Raw genomic sequence first — 20,633 nt, 5'->3', positions numbered from 1 at the left:
GCCACGGCACCACCTGCCTGGAGTTTGCATGTTCTACCTGTGCCTGCGTGGGTTTCCTCCGGGTACTCCGATTTCCTCCTACACTCCAAACACATGCTGGTAGGTTAATTGGATCCTGTCTAAATTGGCCCTAGTATGTATGCATGTAACTTAGGGACCTTAGATTGTACGCTCCTTGAGGGTTAGGGACTGATGTGAATGTACAATATATATGTAAAGCGCTGTGTAAATTGCTGGCGCTATATAAGTACCTGAAATAAATAATAATACTACACATTAGACCTTGGAGAGTTGTATGTTATAGCTAGGTGCTGTTTGAAGGGAGCGTGGTATTCATATTTGTCATGGGAAGGATCTACCATATTTTGTTTGTGACTACTATACTTCTAGGCAAACTGTGTGATAGGAACCTGTGCAATAGAAACCATTGCTGACTATATTGGGTGGAATTTCCACTTTTTTTATGTATTTTATGCTATGCGAAAAAATATTTTCACAGTGCCTTGACACCAAATATTTCTTAATAGACACAACCAAAAAAATGCTACAATAGGAATCTGCTTCACTACTGTACTGTATAATCAATATTTCCAGATTTCTTGTTGTTTGTGAAGGTATCTGCATAGGTAAACACCATCACTGGAGCAGAATGGTGGCACTTTGGGGTATATTTACAAAGTGGTTAATCTGACAGCAAACATTCACTGCAGGTGAATCTTCCAGGTGCATGTGTTGTAAATGACAGCGGTTGATTCACCACCAGTGAAAGTAACATTTACTACTTTATAAATATGCCCTTTTGTTTGTCCAAGTCTGCCTAAAGACAAACTCCAGGAATTAAAAAAAAAAAACTGCCTTTGCAGTTGAGGGTAAATACCCTTTAACTATAGGGGATGAGGAATACGATGTAATACTTACTCTGCTCCTCCCTCCAGAAGGCACCAGCAGTCTCCTCTGCTGTCGCCGTGTGGAGTTCAGGGCTATGTCATCATTCGACAGCTGGCCGGAGCACCTACAATAACTGGCTTTGGGGCTTTGGGGACTGATTGTCTACCAAAATGAGGTGTAAGGTAAGTATTACACCTTCTAAGTCTACCTCTAGAGATAACAAGCATTTAAGTCTAGCAGTATGGGGGGATGACCCACTGCAAGAGTAGGTTTTTTTTCTTTTTGGTAATTCTTAGAGTTGGGCTTTAATCGTACTTCTTTTTGGAAATTCATCTATGCTTGTTGTTTTGATATTCTGTTATTACGTTTTGTAATGCAGGGATTTCACTGGCCCATACTTGCATCCTTGTCTGTGTATTCACCTTACCATTAAGACGAAGCAAGTAAGGGTATAGATAAGTAAACACACACACTACCCATGTCATCCATCTATGTGAATTGTGAAGATAAGTCTCCTCTGCACAGTGGGGAATAGCTTCGTTATTATGGTTATTATAAGTGATCACTTATAATACCTGATCATGTGCAAGAAATTGAAAAAAAAAAAAAAGATTTTTACTTGTACTTGATTAGATGATTGAACACCACTCCACCTTATTAGCAAATGAACATTCACTGTACTTTGCTCTGAAATTATTTTCTACTTCCATTGATGATGGGGTAACTGTAGACCAGGAAATTGTAGACATGGTTCTATTCTCAGTGAAGGATTATTTCTATAGCTGTGTAGATGCAACATTTAGGATTATGATTTTGTAGAATAATTCATAGAACACATGGTTTTTGGCCTCCTATTTCTGAAAAAAAAAAGCAAAATAAAAATAGGTTAACCCTATTCCTCCAAATTTACTGTGTATTTTCTCTCCAAAGAAATAAGATATTTTCCCCTTTTTGATGTGGCAGTATAATCACATAAGTTCATCTTGTTAAGCAAAATATGACTGAAGTACACTTTCCAAGCTTTTTCTGGAATCCTTATTTCACTGAGTTCATTGGAGCAGAAAAGCAGAAGTACTTATGCTATCTCTCACTGTAAACCTGTTATCTCGGGCCTCCCTTCCCTTTTGCAGTTCCATGCTACATTACATGCCATGCATATTTAAAAGATGCGGTAAAATGAATTTATCACTGCTGCCTCAGAGATAACAAATGCTTTAACCTTACATATACATTAACTGTTTAATGGTACAAAGCAGTGACCCCTTTTTTCTAGAGTAAAGCTTTGATTTTATTAACCTCTTCTCCTCCAGGCAGAATTTCACAATATAACAGAACAAATTCCCAATTGCTTTACTGTGTATGTTATAGATTTTTTTTTTTAATTAATATAGGGTTGGATGTAGTTGTAGATGTCTCCTCTGTTCATGAGAATAATGCATAAATTTGTTGTGCCGTGTTATTGCTGTTGGCACCCATGGTAGCGCCAAGATAACCTAGCAATGCTCTGTTGGTATAAAACATTGTTGCGTTGTAATAAAGCTGAACTCCGGTCTGAAGAACACATTGCCCTTGCAGTGGGTCCCCCTCTGCAAAGTTTAAAAAAGCAGTGTTAAGGAGGGGCAGTTTTTACCTGCCCCCCCCCCCCCCAACTTTATTTATTTCAGGTATTTATGCAGCACTTTACAGATATATTGTACATTCACATCAGTCCCTAACCCTCAAGGGGTGTATAATCTAAGGTCCCTAACTCACATTCATACATACACATACTAGGGCCAATTTAGACAGGATCCAATTAACCTACCAGCATGTCTTTGGAGTGTGGGAGGAAACCGGAGTACCAGGAGGAAACCCACGCAAGCACGGGCAGAACATGGTTGGGATTTGAACCAACAACCCTAGTACTTCTAGGCAGAAGTGCTAACCATTTAGCCACTTATGCCACAATGTGCTAGTATATGCCACATACTAGCACATTATGACAGGCTCACCTGTCAAAGGAAGCCCTCCAGCGTTGCAGCGTTGTCAGTCCATCTTCAGCCAGTTTTCCTTCCAGGTTTGCTCTGTTTGGGCTGGGCTGTGATGCTGTCACTTCCATGCATATTCATGAGCGTCACATCGCCATGGCAAGGAGAGGGTGCCGCAATGTACTCTGAGCTGTTCTTGCACAGTTTAGTGTATAATACCACTGATAGACCAAGGAAAGCATTTATGGCAGAGGAGACCAATTGGATTTTAAGTATACTGCTGCTTTAAATACTCCTTTTTTTTAGTGGATACCAAATAAATTTGACCTAGGTACACCCTTTAGCGGTAATATGTTACTACTCATTTGGCCCTTTTTGTTCGCTGTTATATTATTTCACTTTATTTTGACTGATGTTATAGTTGACTTCAGGTATAAAACCTAACTAGGCATATAATTTCCTTATAGTTACTACTTTGGGTGACATGATGGATCGGATATACGTTATATTGCCAAAAGTATTGGGACGCCTGCCTTTACACGCACATGAACTTTTATGGCTTTCCAGTCTTAGTCCATAGGGTTCAATATTGAGTTGGTTCACCTTTTGCAGCTATAACATCTTCAGCTCTTCTGGGAAGGCTGTCCACAAGGTTTAGGAGTGTGCCTATGGGAATGTTTGACTATTCTTCCAGAATCGCATTTGTGAGGTCAGGCATTGATGTCAGACGAGAAGGCCTGGATTGCAGTCTATGCTCTAATTCATCTTAAAAGTGTTCTATCGGGTTGAGGTCAGGACTCTGCAGGTCAGTCAAGTTCCTCCACCCCAAACTTGCCACAATGCAGTCAGGCAAGTACTGTTTTCCTGGCAACCCCAAATACGTCCATCAGATTGCCAGACAGAGAAGTGTGATTCGTCACTCCAGAGAATACGTCTCCACTGCTCTAGAGTCCAGTGGCAGTGCATTTTACACCACTGCATCCGACGCTTTGCATTGCACTTGGTGATGTAAGGCTTGGATGCAGCTGCTCAGCCATGGAAATCCATGAAGTTCTCTACACATTGTTGTGCTAATCTGAAGGCCACGTGTAGTTTGGAGGTTTTTAGCTATTGACTCTGCAGACAGTTGGCTTCTGCGCACTGTGCACTTCAGCATGCACTGACCCCGCTCTGTCATTTTACATGGCCTATTACTTCATGCCTGAGTTGCTGTTGTTCTCAGTTGCTTCCACTTTGTTATAATACCACTAACAGTTGACCGTGGATTAGTATCAAAGAAAATTTCACGGATGGACTTATTGCACAGGTGGCAACCTATCACGGTACCACGCTTGAATTCACTGAGCTCCTGAGAGCGACCCATTCTTTCACAAATGTTTGTAGAAGCAGTCTGCATGCCTATGTGCTTGATTTTATACACCAGTGGCCATGGAAGTGATTGGAACACCTGAATCCAATGATTTGGAGGGGTGTCCCAATACTTTTGGCAACATAGTGTATCTTTACCATACGTGTATTATACCCACATTCTGTTTATCCTCCTGTGTCCTCGCGGATCCTACTTCCACAGCTCCCGGGGCAGACATTCCTGACGGTCACCATTGGAAATGTGTTTTTAATTTTAGCTGATTTGTAAGTATTTGGTCCTTCATGGTGGCCCTTGCATTTTGAATAATAGCATTTATTACCAATTAGGTCATGTATTTTAAAATTGATGTTCTATCTCACAGATATTTATATATGCATCTACTCCTGAGGAAGTGAACAGAGATTCACGAAGCACGTCAAGTTTTAGGATGCATTTTTTTATTTCATTATGTATTGATACTTGGAATATTAAAATCTGAAATGCATTATGGATTTAATACAAATCAGCTTAACAGTATTGTATCTGATTTTTATGTTCTCCTATGAGAATACATTTGTATATTATGTATCCATTAGTTGTATGTGTTGCACCTTAATTAAAGTACAGGGCAAATTAATGTGTTTGTAGATATGTCTATTAGGGATAAAGGGGGCTTCAGACCACATATTTTATACTTTTGTTGGATGCTAAATAAGGTGAATTACTTACCTTACCTTACTCCTTGTTTACCTGGAAGCTGGTGCTGTCCTCCAGAATATGGTGTTTCAAGATGTGAGGGGCCCTCGGCATTCTTATGTACAATGCAATCCTGTATGTACTAAGGTTGGGCAGTAAAGAGAAGCAGCTTTAGGGGACCAGTCTTACAAGGAGGAGGAAGCCTGAAGGTGCGAGAAATAAGGTAAGTATTTTACCTTATTCATCATAACTTAGACAAAGGGGAGTTAAGCCAGACAGTGCAGATGGAGGCCCACTGCAAGAATCACCTTTTCTCCAGCCCAGGGTTCAGCTTTAAAGTGATACTAACGTCTTTTTTTTATTTAATAACAAAAACATCATATTTACCTGTTCTGTGAAATAGGTTTTCACAGAACAGCCTGGATCCTCCTCTTTTCGCCGCCCCCCCCCACCAGCGCTCCTGGCCCCTCCCTCCTGTCGGGTGCCCACAAAGCAAGCAGCTTGCCAAAGGGGCACCTGAACAGGCGCGTCCCAAGCCACGGCTCTACATGACCATTCACACTCTCTCCCGCTGCTGCCTTAGCCAATCAGGAATAATAGTCCCCGGAGAACTGAGGCTCTCATGGACTTTGCTGGATTGGGATGGGGCTCAGGTAAGTTTTAGGGGGACTGGAGGGGCTGCTACACACAGAAGGTTTTTTAACTTCATGTATAGAATGCATGAAGGTAAAAAACCTGGAGCCTTTACAGTCACTTTAATCTAGATTTAGCAATTGATTAATAAAATGGAATCAGTCTGTCTAGTAAATTTGTGTTCACTTTATTTGGGTGTAATTAGTGGATTTTTCTAATTTTGGATAGTTAAACACTTTTACAACAGCTTTTTTGTGTATGCCATGCTTATGATTGTTAGGTGGACTGATGTCACACTGTAAGTAATCTGAGGGTTTGGAACATTTTGCCATTGAGATTAGCTGGTAAAGTACAAAATTCCAGAATACCTTGATCAAGGCTGTGTGTTAATTAAAGGGGTGGAGTGAAGGACCAATAAATTGGGTCCAAATGAGTCAATTTACCCTTTCTCATTATTATTATACAGGATTTATATATCGCCAACAGTTTGTGCAGTGCTTTACAAAATGAAGGTAGACATTCCAGTTACAATACAATTTGGTACAAGAGGAAACAGAGGGCCCTGCTTGTTAGAGCTTACAATCTAGGACACAGGTGTCAAACTGGCGTCCCTCCAGTTGTTGCCAAACTACAAGTCCCATGACGCATTGCAAGGCTGACAGTTATAAGAATGACTCCCAGAGGCAGAAACATGATGGGACTTGTAGTTCCGCAACAACTGAAGGGCTATCACTTTGACACCCCTGATCTAGGAGATGTACTTAAGTAAATTGGCTTTATGAAAAGCAACATCACGGTAATGTAGGTTAGACTGAAACTTTTTTATTTAGCTTTTAGGTGTATGCTACCATTACTGAGTTATCAGCAGTGGAAAACCAGCTGTGTTGTCACCTTTTATTTAAATCTCTTTGGAAAAAGCAGCATAGACTCACAACTTTCATTATTGTACCTGGCCACTACAGATAATTATTTAATTAGAAATGAGCCCAGAGCAAATTGTTACATTGGATTCCACAGAAATAGGTTAGCATATCTAACTAGTAGAGAGGCGAGAGCTTTTAAAAAATCTTCATCCCTGTAGCTTTTTCCTAACTTTTTTTTGTTTTTTTGTTTTTTTTTACTCAAAAAACACCCATTCCTTGTGCCAGCTTAGTATAGCAGTCATATTCTTTAAAATGGGACTTCACCTGAAAAAGGAAGTTCTGCTCATCCTCCTCTTTCCCCCTCCTCTCTCATTTTTGTTACCTTTTTTTTGGGGGGTGGGGGGAGGGGGGTTGCTACTTATTTCTGACAAGTACCAGCTCCCACTTCCACCTAGGAGAGCAGAGCAGACGTTCACCCTCCTTTCCGCCTGCTACCTCTTGGAACACGTCACATGTCCCAGGAGACTGCGGGGTCATTGAAGAAGTGCAGTGCGTCTTGTGCATGTGCAGTGGCAAGCCGGCTGTGAAACAGCAGAAAGTTACAGCAGGCTTCCCAAAAGTAAAATGGTGGTGCCTGGGAAAACCAGGGAAAAACTGGTCCGGGTGATGACAGCACTGGATGCCTAGGCAGGTAAGAGTCTGTATATTAAAAGTCAGCAGCCACAAAGTTTTGTAGCGTCTGACTTTTAATATTTTTTTATAACTGACCGGAGCTCCTCTTTAATATCTTGCCCATATTAGTAAATGACTATCAACTGGATGAGGATGGTCACCAGGCTCTTCTTCTGTGATGATATCTGCTTCCACTGCCCCTTGTGAACCGCTATGGGGGGCACTTTTCTGCACTCATTCTACTTTTCATTAAAAAGCAATGGTTAGAGTTTTGGGATAAAAGACCTCCCCATCACTTTACAGTATAACTTCCCAGATGCAATTGAAGAAATCTCAATACAGATTTATTACGATAACTAGGCCATGGGATTCCAGTAGATTACACCAGTTTCATAACCATATTGTGAGTCTTCATTTTTTCAGAAGTTCAATAGTGAACATAGTGAGCATTGTGATTGCAATGATTTCTTTGCAACCTTATTGCTTGTTGGTGAATTAGTGTGAATCGCTGAAAAATTATTTTCTATTGAAATCAAAGAGACGTTGTCAGGTTGTCAATTCAGGGAAAGCTAAGACCTCATTTAGACATGATTTGAAGTTTGAATGTCCACTAATGCACCTATTGTGTTAAGATGTGTTTTTTATGAGTTTCTGACATGTTTTTAATGCATTTCCATTGTGCTAAATAACTGTTTCCAGACTCCTCTTCTGTGTTGATTTTTTGTTGTATGGGTTCTTGATCATCTTGGCTTGTACTATACATCAAATGCACTGAAAACATCATAGGAGCACTTGTGAGGGATTTCTGGTGCGTTTGTAGCTTGTTTACATTGGTGTCTATAAGCGTTTGGGAAGTAGTAAAGTCAGCCAAGTGACATGTAAAATCAATTTTGGTGCGACCCAACATGACCGTGTGAACAACATTGGTTGCTGCAATGAACATAATTTTGCTTCAAAAACGCCAATGAAACACCTGCTTTTGACACTAGTGTAAACACAGCCTAACATATATTTATATATTCAGAAACATATTTATGTACGCTCCTTGAGGGCAGGGATTGATGTGAATGTTTAATAAATATGTAAAATTCTGTGTAAGAATTGAAGGCGCTATATAAGGACCTGTAATAAATAAATGATAATAATATTTATAACATATTCCACTTGCCAACCACCTAACTGGGAAATTACGTCATTACTTTGCATATTAATACTAGGGTTATGGCTGCAGCTACATGCCATATCCCCATAATTAAAGTTTTCTGCAGCTGCTGGATCCCTTTTAGAAGTGGCGGGAGGGGTCGCCTTCCCGCTGCTTTGGGGTGGTTCTCGGGCTTACCTGGCTCATCCGGAAGCCCAGGAACCAATCCCGTGGTGGCAGTGGCTGGCCATAGAGATGAGCAGAGGAAAGATGGCCTCCATTCATCTCTATGGCCTAGGAGGCCAGAAACAATGCCATGATGTCACTTCCAGTTCACAGCTGATGTAAACAAGGACATTTTTTTTTTCTTTGGAAAGCATTAGATTTTTTTTTTTCAATCTGATGCTTTCCATTTTAGAGGAGAGATGTGGGATCTTAATGACCCCAGATCTCTCCATAAAGAGGACCTATCATGCTATATTGTTGTCACAAGAGATGTTTACATTTCTTGTGACCGCAATAAAAATGATAAAAAAAATGTACAGGGACAGTGTAAAAAAAAAAAGTAATAAACATTTTCAAAGCGCCCCCATCCCTCCGTGCTAGCACACAGTGGCGAACACATACATAGGTCATCTGTAAACGTGAGGTATCACTGCGAACATTATAGTAATGTGTAAACATTTTTAAAGTTTCGCCTATGGAGATTTTAAAGTACTATAGTTTGGCACCATTCCACAAGCATGCGCAGTTTTAAAGTATAACATGTTATGTATCTATTTACTCGGCGTAACATCATCTTTCATATTTTACAAAAAAATTGGGTTATATATTGTGTGTTTTTTAAATTCTTTACAGTGTATTTTTTCCAAAATGAACAATTGCATTTGAAAAACTGCTGTGCAAATACCGTGTGACAAAATTGCAATGACCATCATTTTATTCTTTAGATCCTTGGCAAAAAAAAAATTATATATATATATATATATATATATATAAAATGTTTGGGGGTTTTGAGTAATTTTCTAGCAAAAAAATAAAAATTTTTACTTGTCAACAAAATGTGTCAGAATAGGCCTGGTCCTTAAGTGGAGATTTTTATATACAGTATATTTGAACATATATATAAAACATTTATTTAACATATATATCCTGATATTTATATTCACTGATTCACGCTGCCTCCCCAATTCTTTGAACATGTGGCCTTCCCCCACCTGACACCACTCAGGCCCGAGAGGTCAATTGTAAGGCCCTAAAGCTACCATGTGGGTTGCTGCAATGATGTAATCAACCCAGGTAGGCTCTGACCCCGGAGCTTACTTGGGGTGGATTCTTGCTCTGGGGAGGAGCCATGGATACATGAGTATACCTTGTTGGGGGGCTCTTTCACTTATTTACTCTTCAAACCGAAAACAAAATGTACTGAGCTTGACTACTGCAACTTCAGTAAATCACTAATTAAAATTAAGGTAGCAACCTGAACATTTACACATATATACAGTAGATACAGAAAATTTGGAAATTACAGCATCAGTTTTAATGTATATTTTGCTATAGATTTACATGTTGTCAGTGGAATGAAAAACAACATAGCATGTAATTTTTATTAAAAATAAAAAAAAAAGAATCAAATAAAGCCAAACAAAAAAAAGCATGTTTTCTTTTGTCTAATCACTTTATAAAAATGACTGAATGCAAAGGTCAGCAGATCCATTTATTTTGTTTGTGTGAGTGCTGACGATCATTGTCTGACTCATAATATGAAGGAGGTGAAAGCAGTATATTGCAAATTGTTTCTCAAGTGCTACATATTTATCACAATGCATTGAAGGAGTTGCTAATTTTTTGTCTCATTGTTTTCCTACAGCCCACGATCTTCCCCAGAACAAGACCTCAGCAGCGGCACAGAATGGAAGCCATTTGCAGTGCCTATCAGTTCACTGCACAGATGACATTGGGGAGTCAAAGGGTAGGACTCCTGTACCTACATGGAGATCACTTCATTCTGACATTTCCAATAGATTTGGAACTTTCGTGGCTGCCCTGACTTGAAAAATGAGACAGAATAAACTTTTTTTTTTGGTTCACTTTCCTAAGAGGCCGCTAATAATAGATGGACTAATTTTTTTTTTTTTTTAGGTTGGTACCTGCTTAGTGGCTTTTGGACTCGGAAGGGTTAGTTTGAAATAAACCTCATATTTTTGAAACTTTTGCCACAGTATGATACCAGTGTTAATTCTTCATCATCCAGCACATATTATACTTTCTTTTTTAAGACATTTCCCTGTAAAGTTGACTTCTGGTTTGTCTGGGCTAGAGAAGGGCTTTTGTATGTTAAACATGTATATGTATTTTCTTTACTGCTTTTGTTCATGCTACATAAAGATATTATTTCTAGTAAAAAAAAAAAACAACAAAAACTTTTCTGCAAAAGAAGGTTGATGTTTCCTATTCAAATGTCATATTGTATTTGACCATGGCTGTTTTACAAGAAAGGGAAACTGAATATTGAAATGTCTTCTGTTATCCACATTTAATCAATGAATTTTTTATTTATTTTATTTTTTTGTTTGTTTGATGACCTAAATGGATATTTACAGCTATTTTGCACATAGAATTGTATGTCTTTTTTTTAATACATCATACTGTTGGAAACTCATTTGCAAAATAAATGACGAGACAGGTAAGGCATGTCTCCATGGATATCATGGCCTATGATCTCTGACTTCTAATTGGTCAAGTTGCCATGACAACACAGGTTGAATATTTGTGCAGGCATATTCAATAAGGCAATGGCAGTGTGCAAAGAGCAATAACCCATAGCAACCAATGAAAAATCTAGTCTTAATCTTTCCACCTTCAGTACCTAAATGCTATGAGTAAATGCACTTTGAGATCATCATTGTTTTTCATACTGCTTTATTGAAAAATCCTGATGCGAAGGTACTTTAATGCTGAGCTTATATAGGTCTAAATTCAGGTTGTAGGGTGGTTTATTGCAGAAACATTACTTGGTAACTGTTAAAATATTCAAATCAATTTGATTTATTTTTGTAGATTTTATTGTGCAGATCTGTACAGTGTTCTTATTTTGGGAATTTCATAAATTAAATGAGGCTACATGTTTCAGTTATTTGTTTGGTAATATGGTGAGTTTACTTCTTTACTTGATTAGCAAACTTCACAATCTACTAGAAGATTTTATACCAAATGTCTATTACCAGAGGCTGTGGGCATACACATAATAGATCTGGGCACTCCTACTTGCCCTGATTTTAATGGATCAGGCCTAGTTTGTGGTTCAGGAAGGCTAAAAACCTTTAAAATTATATATATGACCATGGTTGTGTGGATTTGGCAGGGTTTACGTAAATTAAAAATTGTGCTTTCGTTCTTTAAAAATGTAATACTTTAAATATCGCAAGATATGAACTAGGCTGATGTCAAGAGCAGTTTTAAATTATACTTTGTTCTGATTATTAAAAATTTAGTTTATAAACCTTGTACTTCTACTCAAAAAAAGTACTTATATAAAGAACACTAGCCTAATCTTATGCTTCTATACCTTCCCAGATTGTGGTAGACATCCCTTGGAAAACCATATCAGTTGATTTGCCAATTTGGATTTTCCCTGCCAATTGCTATGGTTTTAACCCAAGATGGGCAGGCTTCAGGGATATCTCTTCCTCCCATAACAACAAACATGCACATTTTTTATGTGAAAGATTACTGGAAATGGTTGGATCCAACATGTACCACATGTATCACTATCATATGTTCTAGTTTTATTAGCCATCACAGTACACAAAACTGTCTAACAAGTTGCTTTCACATTTTCTCAGTTTACATTGTTGACTGTCAAAAAATGATCACTCTACAAAAGGAATGAGCTGCTTTTCAGACTATTCCCCTCTCCACTTCCTCCGCATCTTCAGCCCTGCACAATTATATATTTCTGGGGCATAGAGAGTAATCCTCAACATGCATCATATGTCATTTCCAAAGACATTTTATGTTGCAGGTTTGACTGCTCAAAAGTGAAATTCTGATTCAGACTTTCTTATGTGGCATAACCTAAACCACCACAAGCACTTGACTCCCAACACAAACAGTTACTGGTGGAGAAAAGAGTAAATAGAAAACCTGTTAAGGTGGGTGGCCTATGGCAATGCATTGCTGCTGTCAACTCAGTTATTTCTTAGAAGGTTTTGGATCAAAGTTCCACTTTCTTGTGGTTTAGTTATACTGAAAAACATGCAAAACTGTCGCCTTAATAAATTGAATTATTATTATGAATTATACAAGTAATCTGAAATGAACTGGTTGCAAGATTTCTTTTGATGGTGAAAAAAATAGCACCTGTGTGACCATGTTTTAGAATTAAATCCAGAGAGTTCAACCAAAGAAACCCTTTATTAAGATTTAGAAATATATTTACAAAATATTTGATCACACTGTTGTGAATGATTGGTACAATAATTCAGTTACCTTTTGAATCTCCTGTTTTTTATTATAACAATAAGTTAAAACAAAAGGAACAAATGTTGCTGTAATCTCATCTCCAATGTATAAAATGTAGGATTTTACCATGCGTGAATAATGTAGTAATAGTAGTGAAATATGTAAAGGAAAAAATTCTGAAATAAATCAGTAGGCTTCTATTTTATTGTGGCTATAGGTACTTGGTGGTGCCACTCCAGGCTCAGGTGTTGAGCCCCATTGGCACTCAGGATAGTAGGGATGCCAGCGTAAGAAAAACTCATCCAATGAGCAATGAACAATGAACATTTTAGCTTGAAACTGCCGCTCGCCTTAGGCAATCTTATGATTAAGTCCTGGTGGGTGGGGCGAAACATGTCAGGAAGGCATGGCTCAATGAGCAGCATTGACTGAGGCTTTCACATGCACACATCCATATCAGGATCGGCAAAGGTGAGTGGCAGTTTCAAGCTAAAATATTTTTTATTATGATTAAACTGAGAAAATGATAGTAAGAAAATTTAATTTTAAATGATAGAAGCTCAAGTAAGTCAGAAGAATATTATTCATTACAGGTGCTTATATAGCACCATGAATTTACACAGTGCTTTACATATACATTGTACATTCACATCAGTCCCTAACCCTCAATGAGTTTACAATCTAAGGTCCCTAACTCACATTCTTACCTACACTTGGTAGGGCCAATTTGGGCAGGAGCCACTTAACCTACCAGCAGGTCTTTGGAGTTTAGGAGAAACCCCACACAGGAATAGGGAGAACATGCAAACTCTAGCCAGGCAGTGCTGTGGTTGGGATTCGAACCGATGACCCTAGTGCTCCCATGTAGAAGTACTAACCACTTAAGCACTATCTGCACATTTAATAATTGTGTGATAGTTTATTGTAAAGATATAATTTTTTTCCTTCATCTTGTGATAGCAATCTGGGTTTGGATCCACACCGGTCATTTTCTCCAGCTCTTGATGTTGGTGGAGGGATCTCACTCCACCATGTAACTGCTCTGTGAGATCATTTTACTTGTATTTCTGTGAAGTTGCTCTCCAGAAAGAGGTACCAGTACATTCAGCTGTCTGCAGGTATCATAGTAGGTGAGGTGAGACTGATCTCCCGATTGGTATAAAAAAGATAAAATCTACCTTATTCCTCCCCAAATTTGAATAAAAGGAAAGTAAATTTCCTCTTTTCCTATATATTTGGGTTATTATATGTGTATGCAAAGGTTAAATAAAATGTTAAAAGTCCTTTGCACTGAATACCTTGGTAAATCGGTGTACATAGGCTTGTTCAATTCCTTTGTTTTCTTCTGGGGTTCCACATGGTAATAGACATAAAGCTTAATCTATTCAATAGCATTTTGGTAGAAAATGTTCAGTTATTATGCTGAATATCAGGTGCAAAGGCCTTGTACTAATAATATAGTACAGGAAATATTCTGAAAATGGAAGCAGCTGTAAAACCTTTGTCATTCAGTTGACCAAAAGCATCACTAGCCATTGGGCAAATTTTAGATTGCCTTTTAATTGACCCTATTACTTAAAAAAAAAAAAAAAAGAGACCTGCTAACAAGTATAAAGTAGAGGCACCTAGAGGTACCTGCACGTACCTGAAGCAGCACTCCTTTTACTCTGCTATGGGTGAATTTTATTAGGTAAATTTTGAATTTTTTCAGGTAGTGTGAGAACTTGCCCTCTCCCTTTTGCCCTCCATAGTTCTATTTGCCCATTATTCTTCAGAAATACTGGAGCTTTGCTGTTCAGAACGGCCTGCATTCGGTCAAACACCAAGAGGCAGAATGAGAGCTGAAGCTCTAGGAACCCACATGTCATACCTGCTGCCATCTCTCTTTTCTTTAAAGTGACTTTTAGAAGTTACATAAAATCTAGAAGCAACTATCACAAGTTTTGATACCTTGGTTACAAGCAGATTTAAACATTTGTTGCCACTGTTTATTCCTAAATGTACTCAGCAGCAGTGAAGGTGACCATGTGAAGCTTCACTGTGAACATTGCACTCAACCCTGGACTTGGGGAGATGAGGTTCATCTGTAAGGCAGGCCATTTGTGTGCTGATTAGAATGCAAGACTGCCTCAACATACTGTTCTGTGAAAGTTTGCAATTTAGTCTAATATTAGATCTTCTATGATAGCGGGAAAGGATTAGCCTGTGTATGGCCAGCATATGGCATGCCATAAATGGATAGAAATCTTCCTGTTAATGAAGGCCTGGGAGATACCTGCCCACACTTTCACAAGTGTCAGGATCTGACCTGACTCTCATCTAACAGTAACAACACATGCCTTACATCTTTTTCAATCTTCTACATAGAAAAGTATAGGGTTGGCCTCGCTCAAGGAAGCTCATTATTAGCCTTTTGCAGTTACAATAGGAAATGGCATAATAAGTGATGCTTCAGGCTAGGATCATTCCTTGTTTTTATTGAGATGTCTAAGGTGGCTGTACACTCAAAGATCTTTTGTTGCCTGCTGTGATTTGCAGTTGTAACTATGTAAATGCTTGATTGGAATGATTTAATTGGATCTGTTGAATGATTGTTATGAGGCATATATGGCCATCTTCGAGTGCCAGATTGCTTTGTCAGTTTATAGAAAATCTGTGAGGAATAGCAATAATGTCATGAGTAAATTACACTAACACAGAACAGCCATTCAGATTTTGAATTCACACTTTTCTTTGGCTTCACACTTTTCTTTGTCTTTGTGTATTTAGTAAAAGATGGCTGGTGCTTGTCTGTTGTATGTTATTTCACCTTATACATCACATTTTGGATGATAAAATAAACCCAATGCTATTATTTCCAGCAGGTCCATAATTAGCATTATATAACAGTAAAGGAATCAGGTTGAAAATGCTAACAAAGTACAGATTTTTCTATGTGCTAGCATATAATGAAATGCCTGTAGGGCACTCAGTACTGTGCACTTAATTCACCTTGTGCTGCATGTCAGAATGGTGAACATTGTTCCCTTTAGTCAATGCATTGTCATTACTTGCAATCATTTTCACCAGTCGATGAAACATCAAGCCGGGTTCACTGCCTGTCACCAGAAAACTGACCAATCATCTTGTGTGTGAACAAGGACAGTTCTGCCTGTGGACTCATTAGTCTATGACCGATCATTAATTTATCTGCATCCAAACTGCAATACAAGATCACCCTTAACACCATTCCATGTCACCACAGGGAATACTGGTTTAATTATTAATTCGTTTCACGAGCTAGAACCTGAAAAGCCTAAACATTTAATCAAGGTTGTAAGCATTGGTTTCTTTTTTCAGAAAATGGATTGCATATTGGACATAAAGGTAGATAGAATCCATTTACAAGTAAAATGACTCTATATTAGCTAACAAAACCAAAAATATACCAATAGCTAACCATTAAATCATGTTCTATTTCTGTAAAAAAATTATTTTTTTGTATGGATGACCTAAAGTAAAGTGATTGTTTCTCATTCTCCTTATTGAAAGTATTTTACTTTCTATTCACCTCCTTAGCAGAATACATGTTATTTACACACAAGGTGCTCTTTCACTTATCAATTCATTCAGCCAAATAAAGGAAAATGATTATTATTATATTACTATATATTTTCAACAGGTCACTCAATTGTTTTTGCAATAAGCACAAGACTATACTTGCATGAATCGAAATAAAGAATTATATGAAAAAATCAGATATTTATTTTCAAGGCTGTTGCTTCCAAATAGAGTGGGTCTAATATAGCTTGGATTTTCTGAAAGTACAAAAAACAATTGATATAAAGTTAAACTGCACCTTTATAAATGAAAATATATACATATATATATATAAATATATATGGGGCACACCAAAGTTACTCTGAAATTATTTGATCTAGATATGGCTGCACTGTCCACTATATCAATAATTTCTATAGTCAAGTTCATTATTAAAAAAAAAAAGTGATCAATTATGCTTAAATAAAAGAGAACATATCATTCACCTTGCTGTATAAGCATGAAAACAGGCATTTTTTTATGTTACATATGCTGTCTTACTTTTTTTGAATGTCAGAATAGCTTACAATTGTTAAATGAAAAATTCACGCAACAAAGTTAGCAACTTTGACCAGATTTGATTCACAGCTGTGTTGTCTTGTATCTAATCTCCATTATTGCATGGTTTATACTTTGTTGTTTGGAAATCCCATCTCTTTCACCATGCACTTCATCCCAGATAAGTATCGCATTTTTAGCTAACCATGGCTGTAATTGTAGCAAAGATGTGAAAGGGTCCATGGACATGAGGTGACCTTTGCAAAATCAAATAAAGACCAGGCTGGGAAATGACTGTATTTCTGCCAGACCCTCAATGACCTCTGCCTGACCAATCTTGAGGTTGAATTTAGCCAGCTGGTCTCTTGTTCTCTTGGATTGTGGTCACCACCAGGGCTGCATAAACCAGTTCAAAGCATGCACCCTTGCCTGATATGAGCATACACAATTATGCTGCCATTGTTCTAAGAACTTATTCTTTCCAACCACCATATTATGTGTGTTGGCATCTTTAGTTAATATAAATTAACAGTGTATCACTTTTACTTACAACACAACAGTTAGATTAGGCCCATACAAGATTGTAAATTACATATTATATTTTGTTTTATTCTTATGGCACTTTTGGTTTATATCATGAAATGTTCTGCTGAGCTTTGAGTGCACTAAATGAAAGTGTTCCTAAATACAAGCAATGTACATGGCGGTATAGCTTGTTTTTGTAGTGCAATCTCTAGTCTGCAACATCCCCATCACGTTATTTCACCTGCTTGAACTTCATTACACAGCAATGCATTATTTATCCTGGAAATACACCAGCTTTGCTGTGCCAAGTTGTCTTAGACATTGGGGATTTTTTTCTACTAAAGCTGGAGAGTGCAAAATCAGGTGCCCTTCTGCATAGACACCAATCAGCTTCCAGGTTTTATTACCAAAGCTTAATTGAACAAGCTGAGGTTAGAAGCCGATTGGCTACCATGCACAGGTGCACCAGATTCTGAGTGCACCATTTTTTCTAAATCTCCCCCATGGTGCTCCAAGAGTAAAGTATACACTAGTAGCATGTCCTAACTATATACCCAAATACTGGCCTTAATTCACAAAGCTTTCACGTCATGATAAGAATCCCTATTTTTAGCCATGTGATTATAAATGTCAAATCTTTTGGCTTTAACCTAAAATTGCCTGTCATTTTTTGAAAAATTGTAGGATTCTTATATTTGCCTATTATCTGGTCTAAGATTTAAAAATTAACATTTGCAAAACTAGAATTTTTAAAGTAATATACTATCCGGGTTGAAAATGTGCTCTCATGTATACTTTATATACTGTTTATCTTGCCATGCACAAGTTGCTAGTTTGGAACTGATACAGAAGGTATTTTGTGCACATGGAGTTAATGCAGATTTTGCTTGGTACGCCTTTAAAATATTCTCTAAAAAGGGCCCATTTACTAGGACTGGAGAAAAGGAGTGTGGGTGTGTTTATAATTATAACATGTTTTTAAGTTTCCTCTAGACAATTGAGAACTGGAATCTGATTGGTTGCTATAGACAATGCCTAAACGTCCCGCTTCTTTGAATTTTCAAAATAAAGAGCATTTTGTTCTCAAAATACACACTTGCATAATCAATTCCATAGTATGCATTTACGTATATATAAGCCTCTTGCACCATCCTTTGGGATATAAGTAATGATAACTTTTGTATAATATAGAGAACAAGTGGGTGGTGTACCACCCACATCTGATTCCTAAACATGTAATATTGCAAGTTGTATCTGGAATATTTCATAAATCTCTGGCTGTCAACTTTATCTTGTATATCATGAAATGATTGTGCATGTTTATGTTGCTATCATAATACAAACCAATTGCACTATCTGTCAACCACCTTATTATTTCTAATAGTGCATGTTCTGAAGTTTGTTAAACTTAAAGGGGGCCATTTATTAAAGAACTCAAAGTGTTAACTTTTGGACAAATGTAATGTGTTAAGGCAGGGCAGTCAAATTATGTCATATGGAAATCTTTAAAGTATTGTAAGGGGTATTCCGTAGACACATCTACAGCTATCTACCATTGTCTATGGAATGCTGTCACAGACATCACATTTTCTATCTATAGATCACACATGTCAATGCGCAAGATTTGAACATTTCCAAGAGGGCTGAATGGGTGCCCATACATACATAAATAAAATGGATAACAAATACATATAGTACCGGCTAAAAATGATAAGGGTAACAGCAGTACTCCTTGAACCTTGTATAGGACAGACCATTATGAGTGGACAATTCTCCTAAAAGCCATGCTTATACCTACCTACTGTTTACTTAACCTGTATCTTTATAGCCAGCAGCCCAAAAACTTCTTAAAAGTTACCTTTGATGGTCCTGAAATGTTGCACACCATTTAGAGAGAGGAAACAACATTATGGATATTTGTTAAACTAATAAATACTGTGTTTTTCAGATCTAGGTGATATTTTATTTTGTACCCATTGCATTTGACTTAAATGTATAAAATGTACAGCTTGTCACATTTCTCCAGAAGCTACAATTGTATTTTTCCCTTTTTATACATAAATCGTAGCTCAAATCTTTTCATAAAACAAAATTTAAGGTGCCAAAAAAAGGATTTTTTTAAATGAATATATCATATATTGTTTTCATATTCACTTTGTCAGACTGAACTGTCAATGAGCAGTCATTACATGTACCGTGACTCACAAATAGTACAGCTTTAAATCATATGTGAAAGCAATTTCTCTTCCATAGGATTTGGTTAATAGGATGGGGAAAAACACTGGTAATCATTACTGCATAGCGAACTCTTCTTCAAATGTTATTGCACATGTAAAATATGGAAATGTTAACTCTGCTGTGTGTTTAGCAATCTGTAATCTTTTATTGACTATTGTTAAATTCATTTTTAAATGCTTGTTTGGAAGACTGTGACAATAGCTCATAAAACCGAGTGTTATTTTTCTTTTTTTAACAAAAATATGTAAAGTGCAGTCTTCTGTATTCATGCATATTGTATATATCTGTATATGTTTTACCAAACGGCTAAATAACAATAAATATGATGTTAATGGTGATACACGTGTCTTTGTCTTGCTGGTAAAGCTGGAACTTAATATTTAATTTTGACCAGCAGTTAAATAAACGACATGTATGGGAACTGTTGTACATGTCAGGATTTGTAATTCTGTCCAGCCAGTCCTGAGATTTTTGTAGTGCTGGTTCACAGCATACCCAAGTTGGTGACCTCACTTTTGTTTATGGTAATAAAGCCCGGCCACCTATTGGACCTGTGATTGGACACTGAAGGAAAAGTAGCAGACGAAAGACCTGATCCCTTTACTCAACCTGCTCTCTCCTTTGCCAGATTTTTTTTTGCCATTGCATATGCATGCAAGACTTGATTGACCCCTATTTGGAATGAAAATATGCTTGTATGGATACATTTTTCTACTGTTTATCTTGCTATGCATAAACTTATAATTTGGACCGATATGGAAAGTCTTTAGCGCACATGGAGTTAATGCAAATTTTATTTGGTACACCTTTACAAATATTCTCTAAAAAGGGCCCATTTACTAAGACTGGAGAATAGGAGCGTGGGTATGTTCTTGGACATCACATGTTGTTTCTGAGTTTTTATCTAGATAAATGAGAACTGGAATCTGATTGGTTGCTATATTATTATTATTATTATTATACAGTATTTATATAGTGCTGAAAGGTTTGCTCAGCACTGTATATTATAGTGGGGGACAGAACATGAGACAATACAGTAACAAAACAAAACATGAGGGAGTCCAGGGCCCTGCTCTTTTGAGCTTACAATCTAGTCTAGTTGCTATAGGCAATGCCTACAT

At 37.4% G+C, this 20,633-nt stretch overlaps 1 protein-coding gene across 2 annotated transcripts in view; it reads left to right on the top strand.

Annotated features, from left to right (window-relative positions):
- Positions 1 to 19,850, top strand: part of MN1 (MN1 proto-oncogene, transcriptional regulator) — an 83,550-nt gene extending 63,700 nt beyond the window's left edge. The window contains exon 3 of one of the 2 annotated variants that reach the window (XR_016315330.1): positions 10,079 to 10,213. Coding sequence is in view for 1 of the 2 variants with exons in the window: in XM_089692513.1 (XP_089548639.1) it covers positions 10,079 to 10,263 (185 nt within the window). In the remaining variant the exon portion in view is untranslated. Of the gene's footprint in view, positions 1 to 10,078 lie in introns of both variants that reach the window. The other variant, XM_089692513.1, reaches the window with a different exon arrangement.
- The last annotated feature ends 783 nt before the right edge of the window (positions 19,851 to 20,633 follow it).

The sequence above is a fragment of the Staurois parvus genome, unplaced genomic scaffold (assembly GCF_062004578.1).
Source record: "Staurois parvus isolate SC_StPar_1 unplaced genomic scaffold, SC_StPar_1.0 ptg000589l, whole genome shotgun sequence".
NCBI classification, from domain to species: Eukaryota; Metazoa; Chordata; class Amphibia; order Anura; family Ranidae; genus Staurois; species Staurois parvus.
Note: the sequence above shows the minus strand (reverse complement) of the source record. Positions and strands in the feature narration are given on the sequence as shown.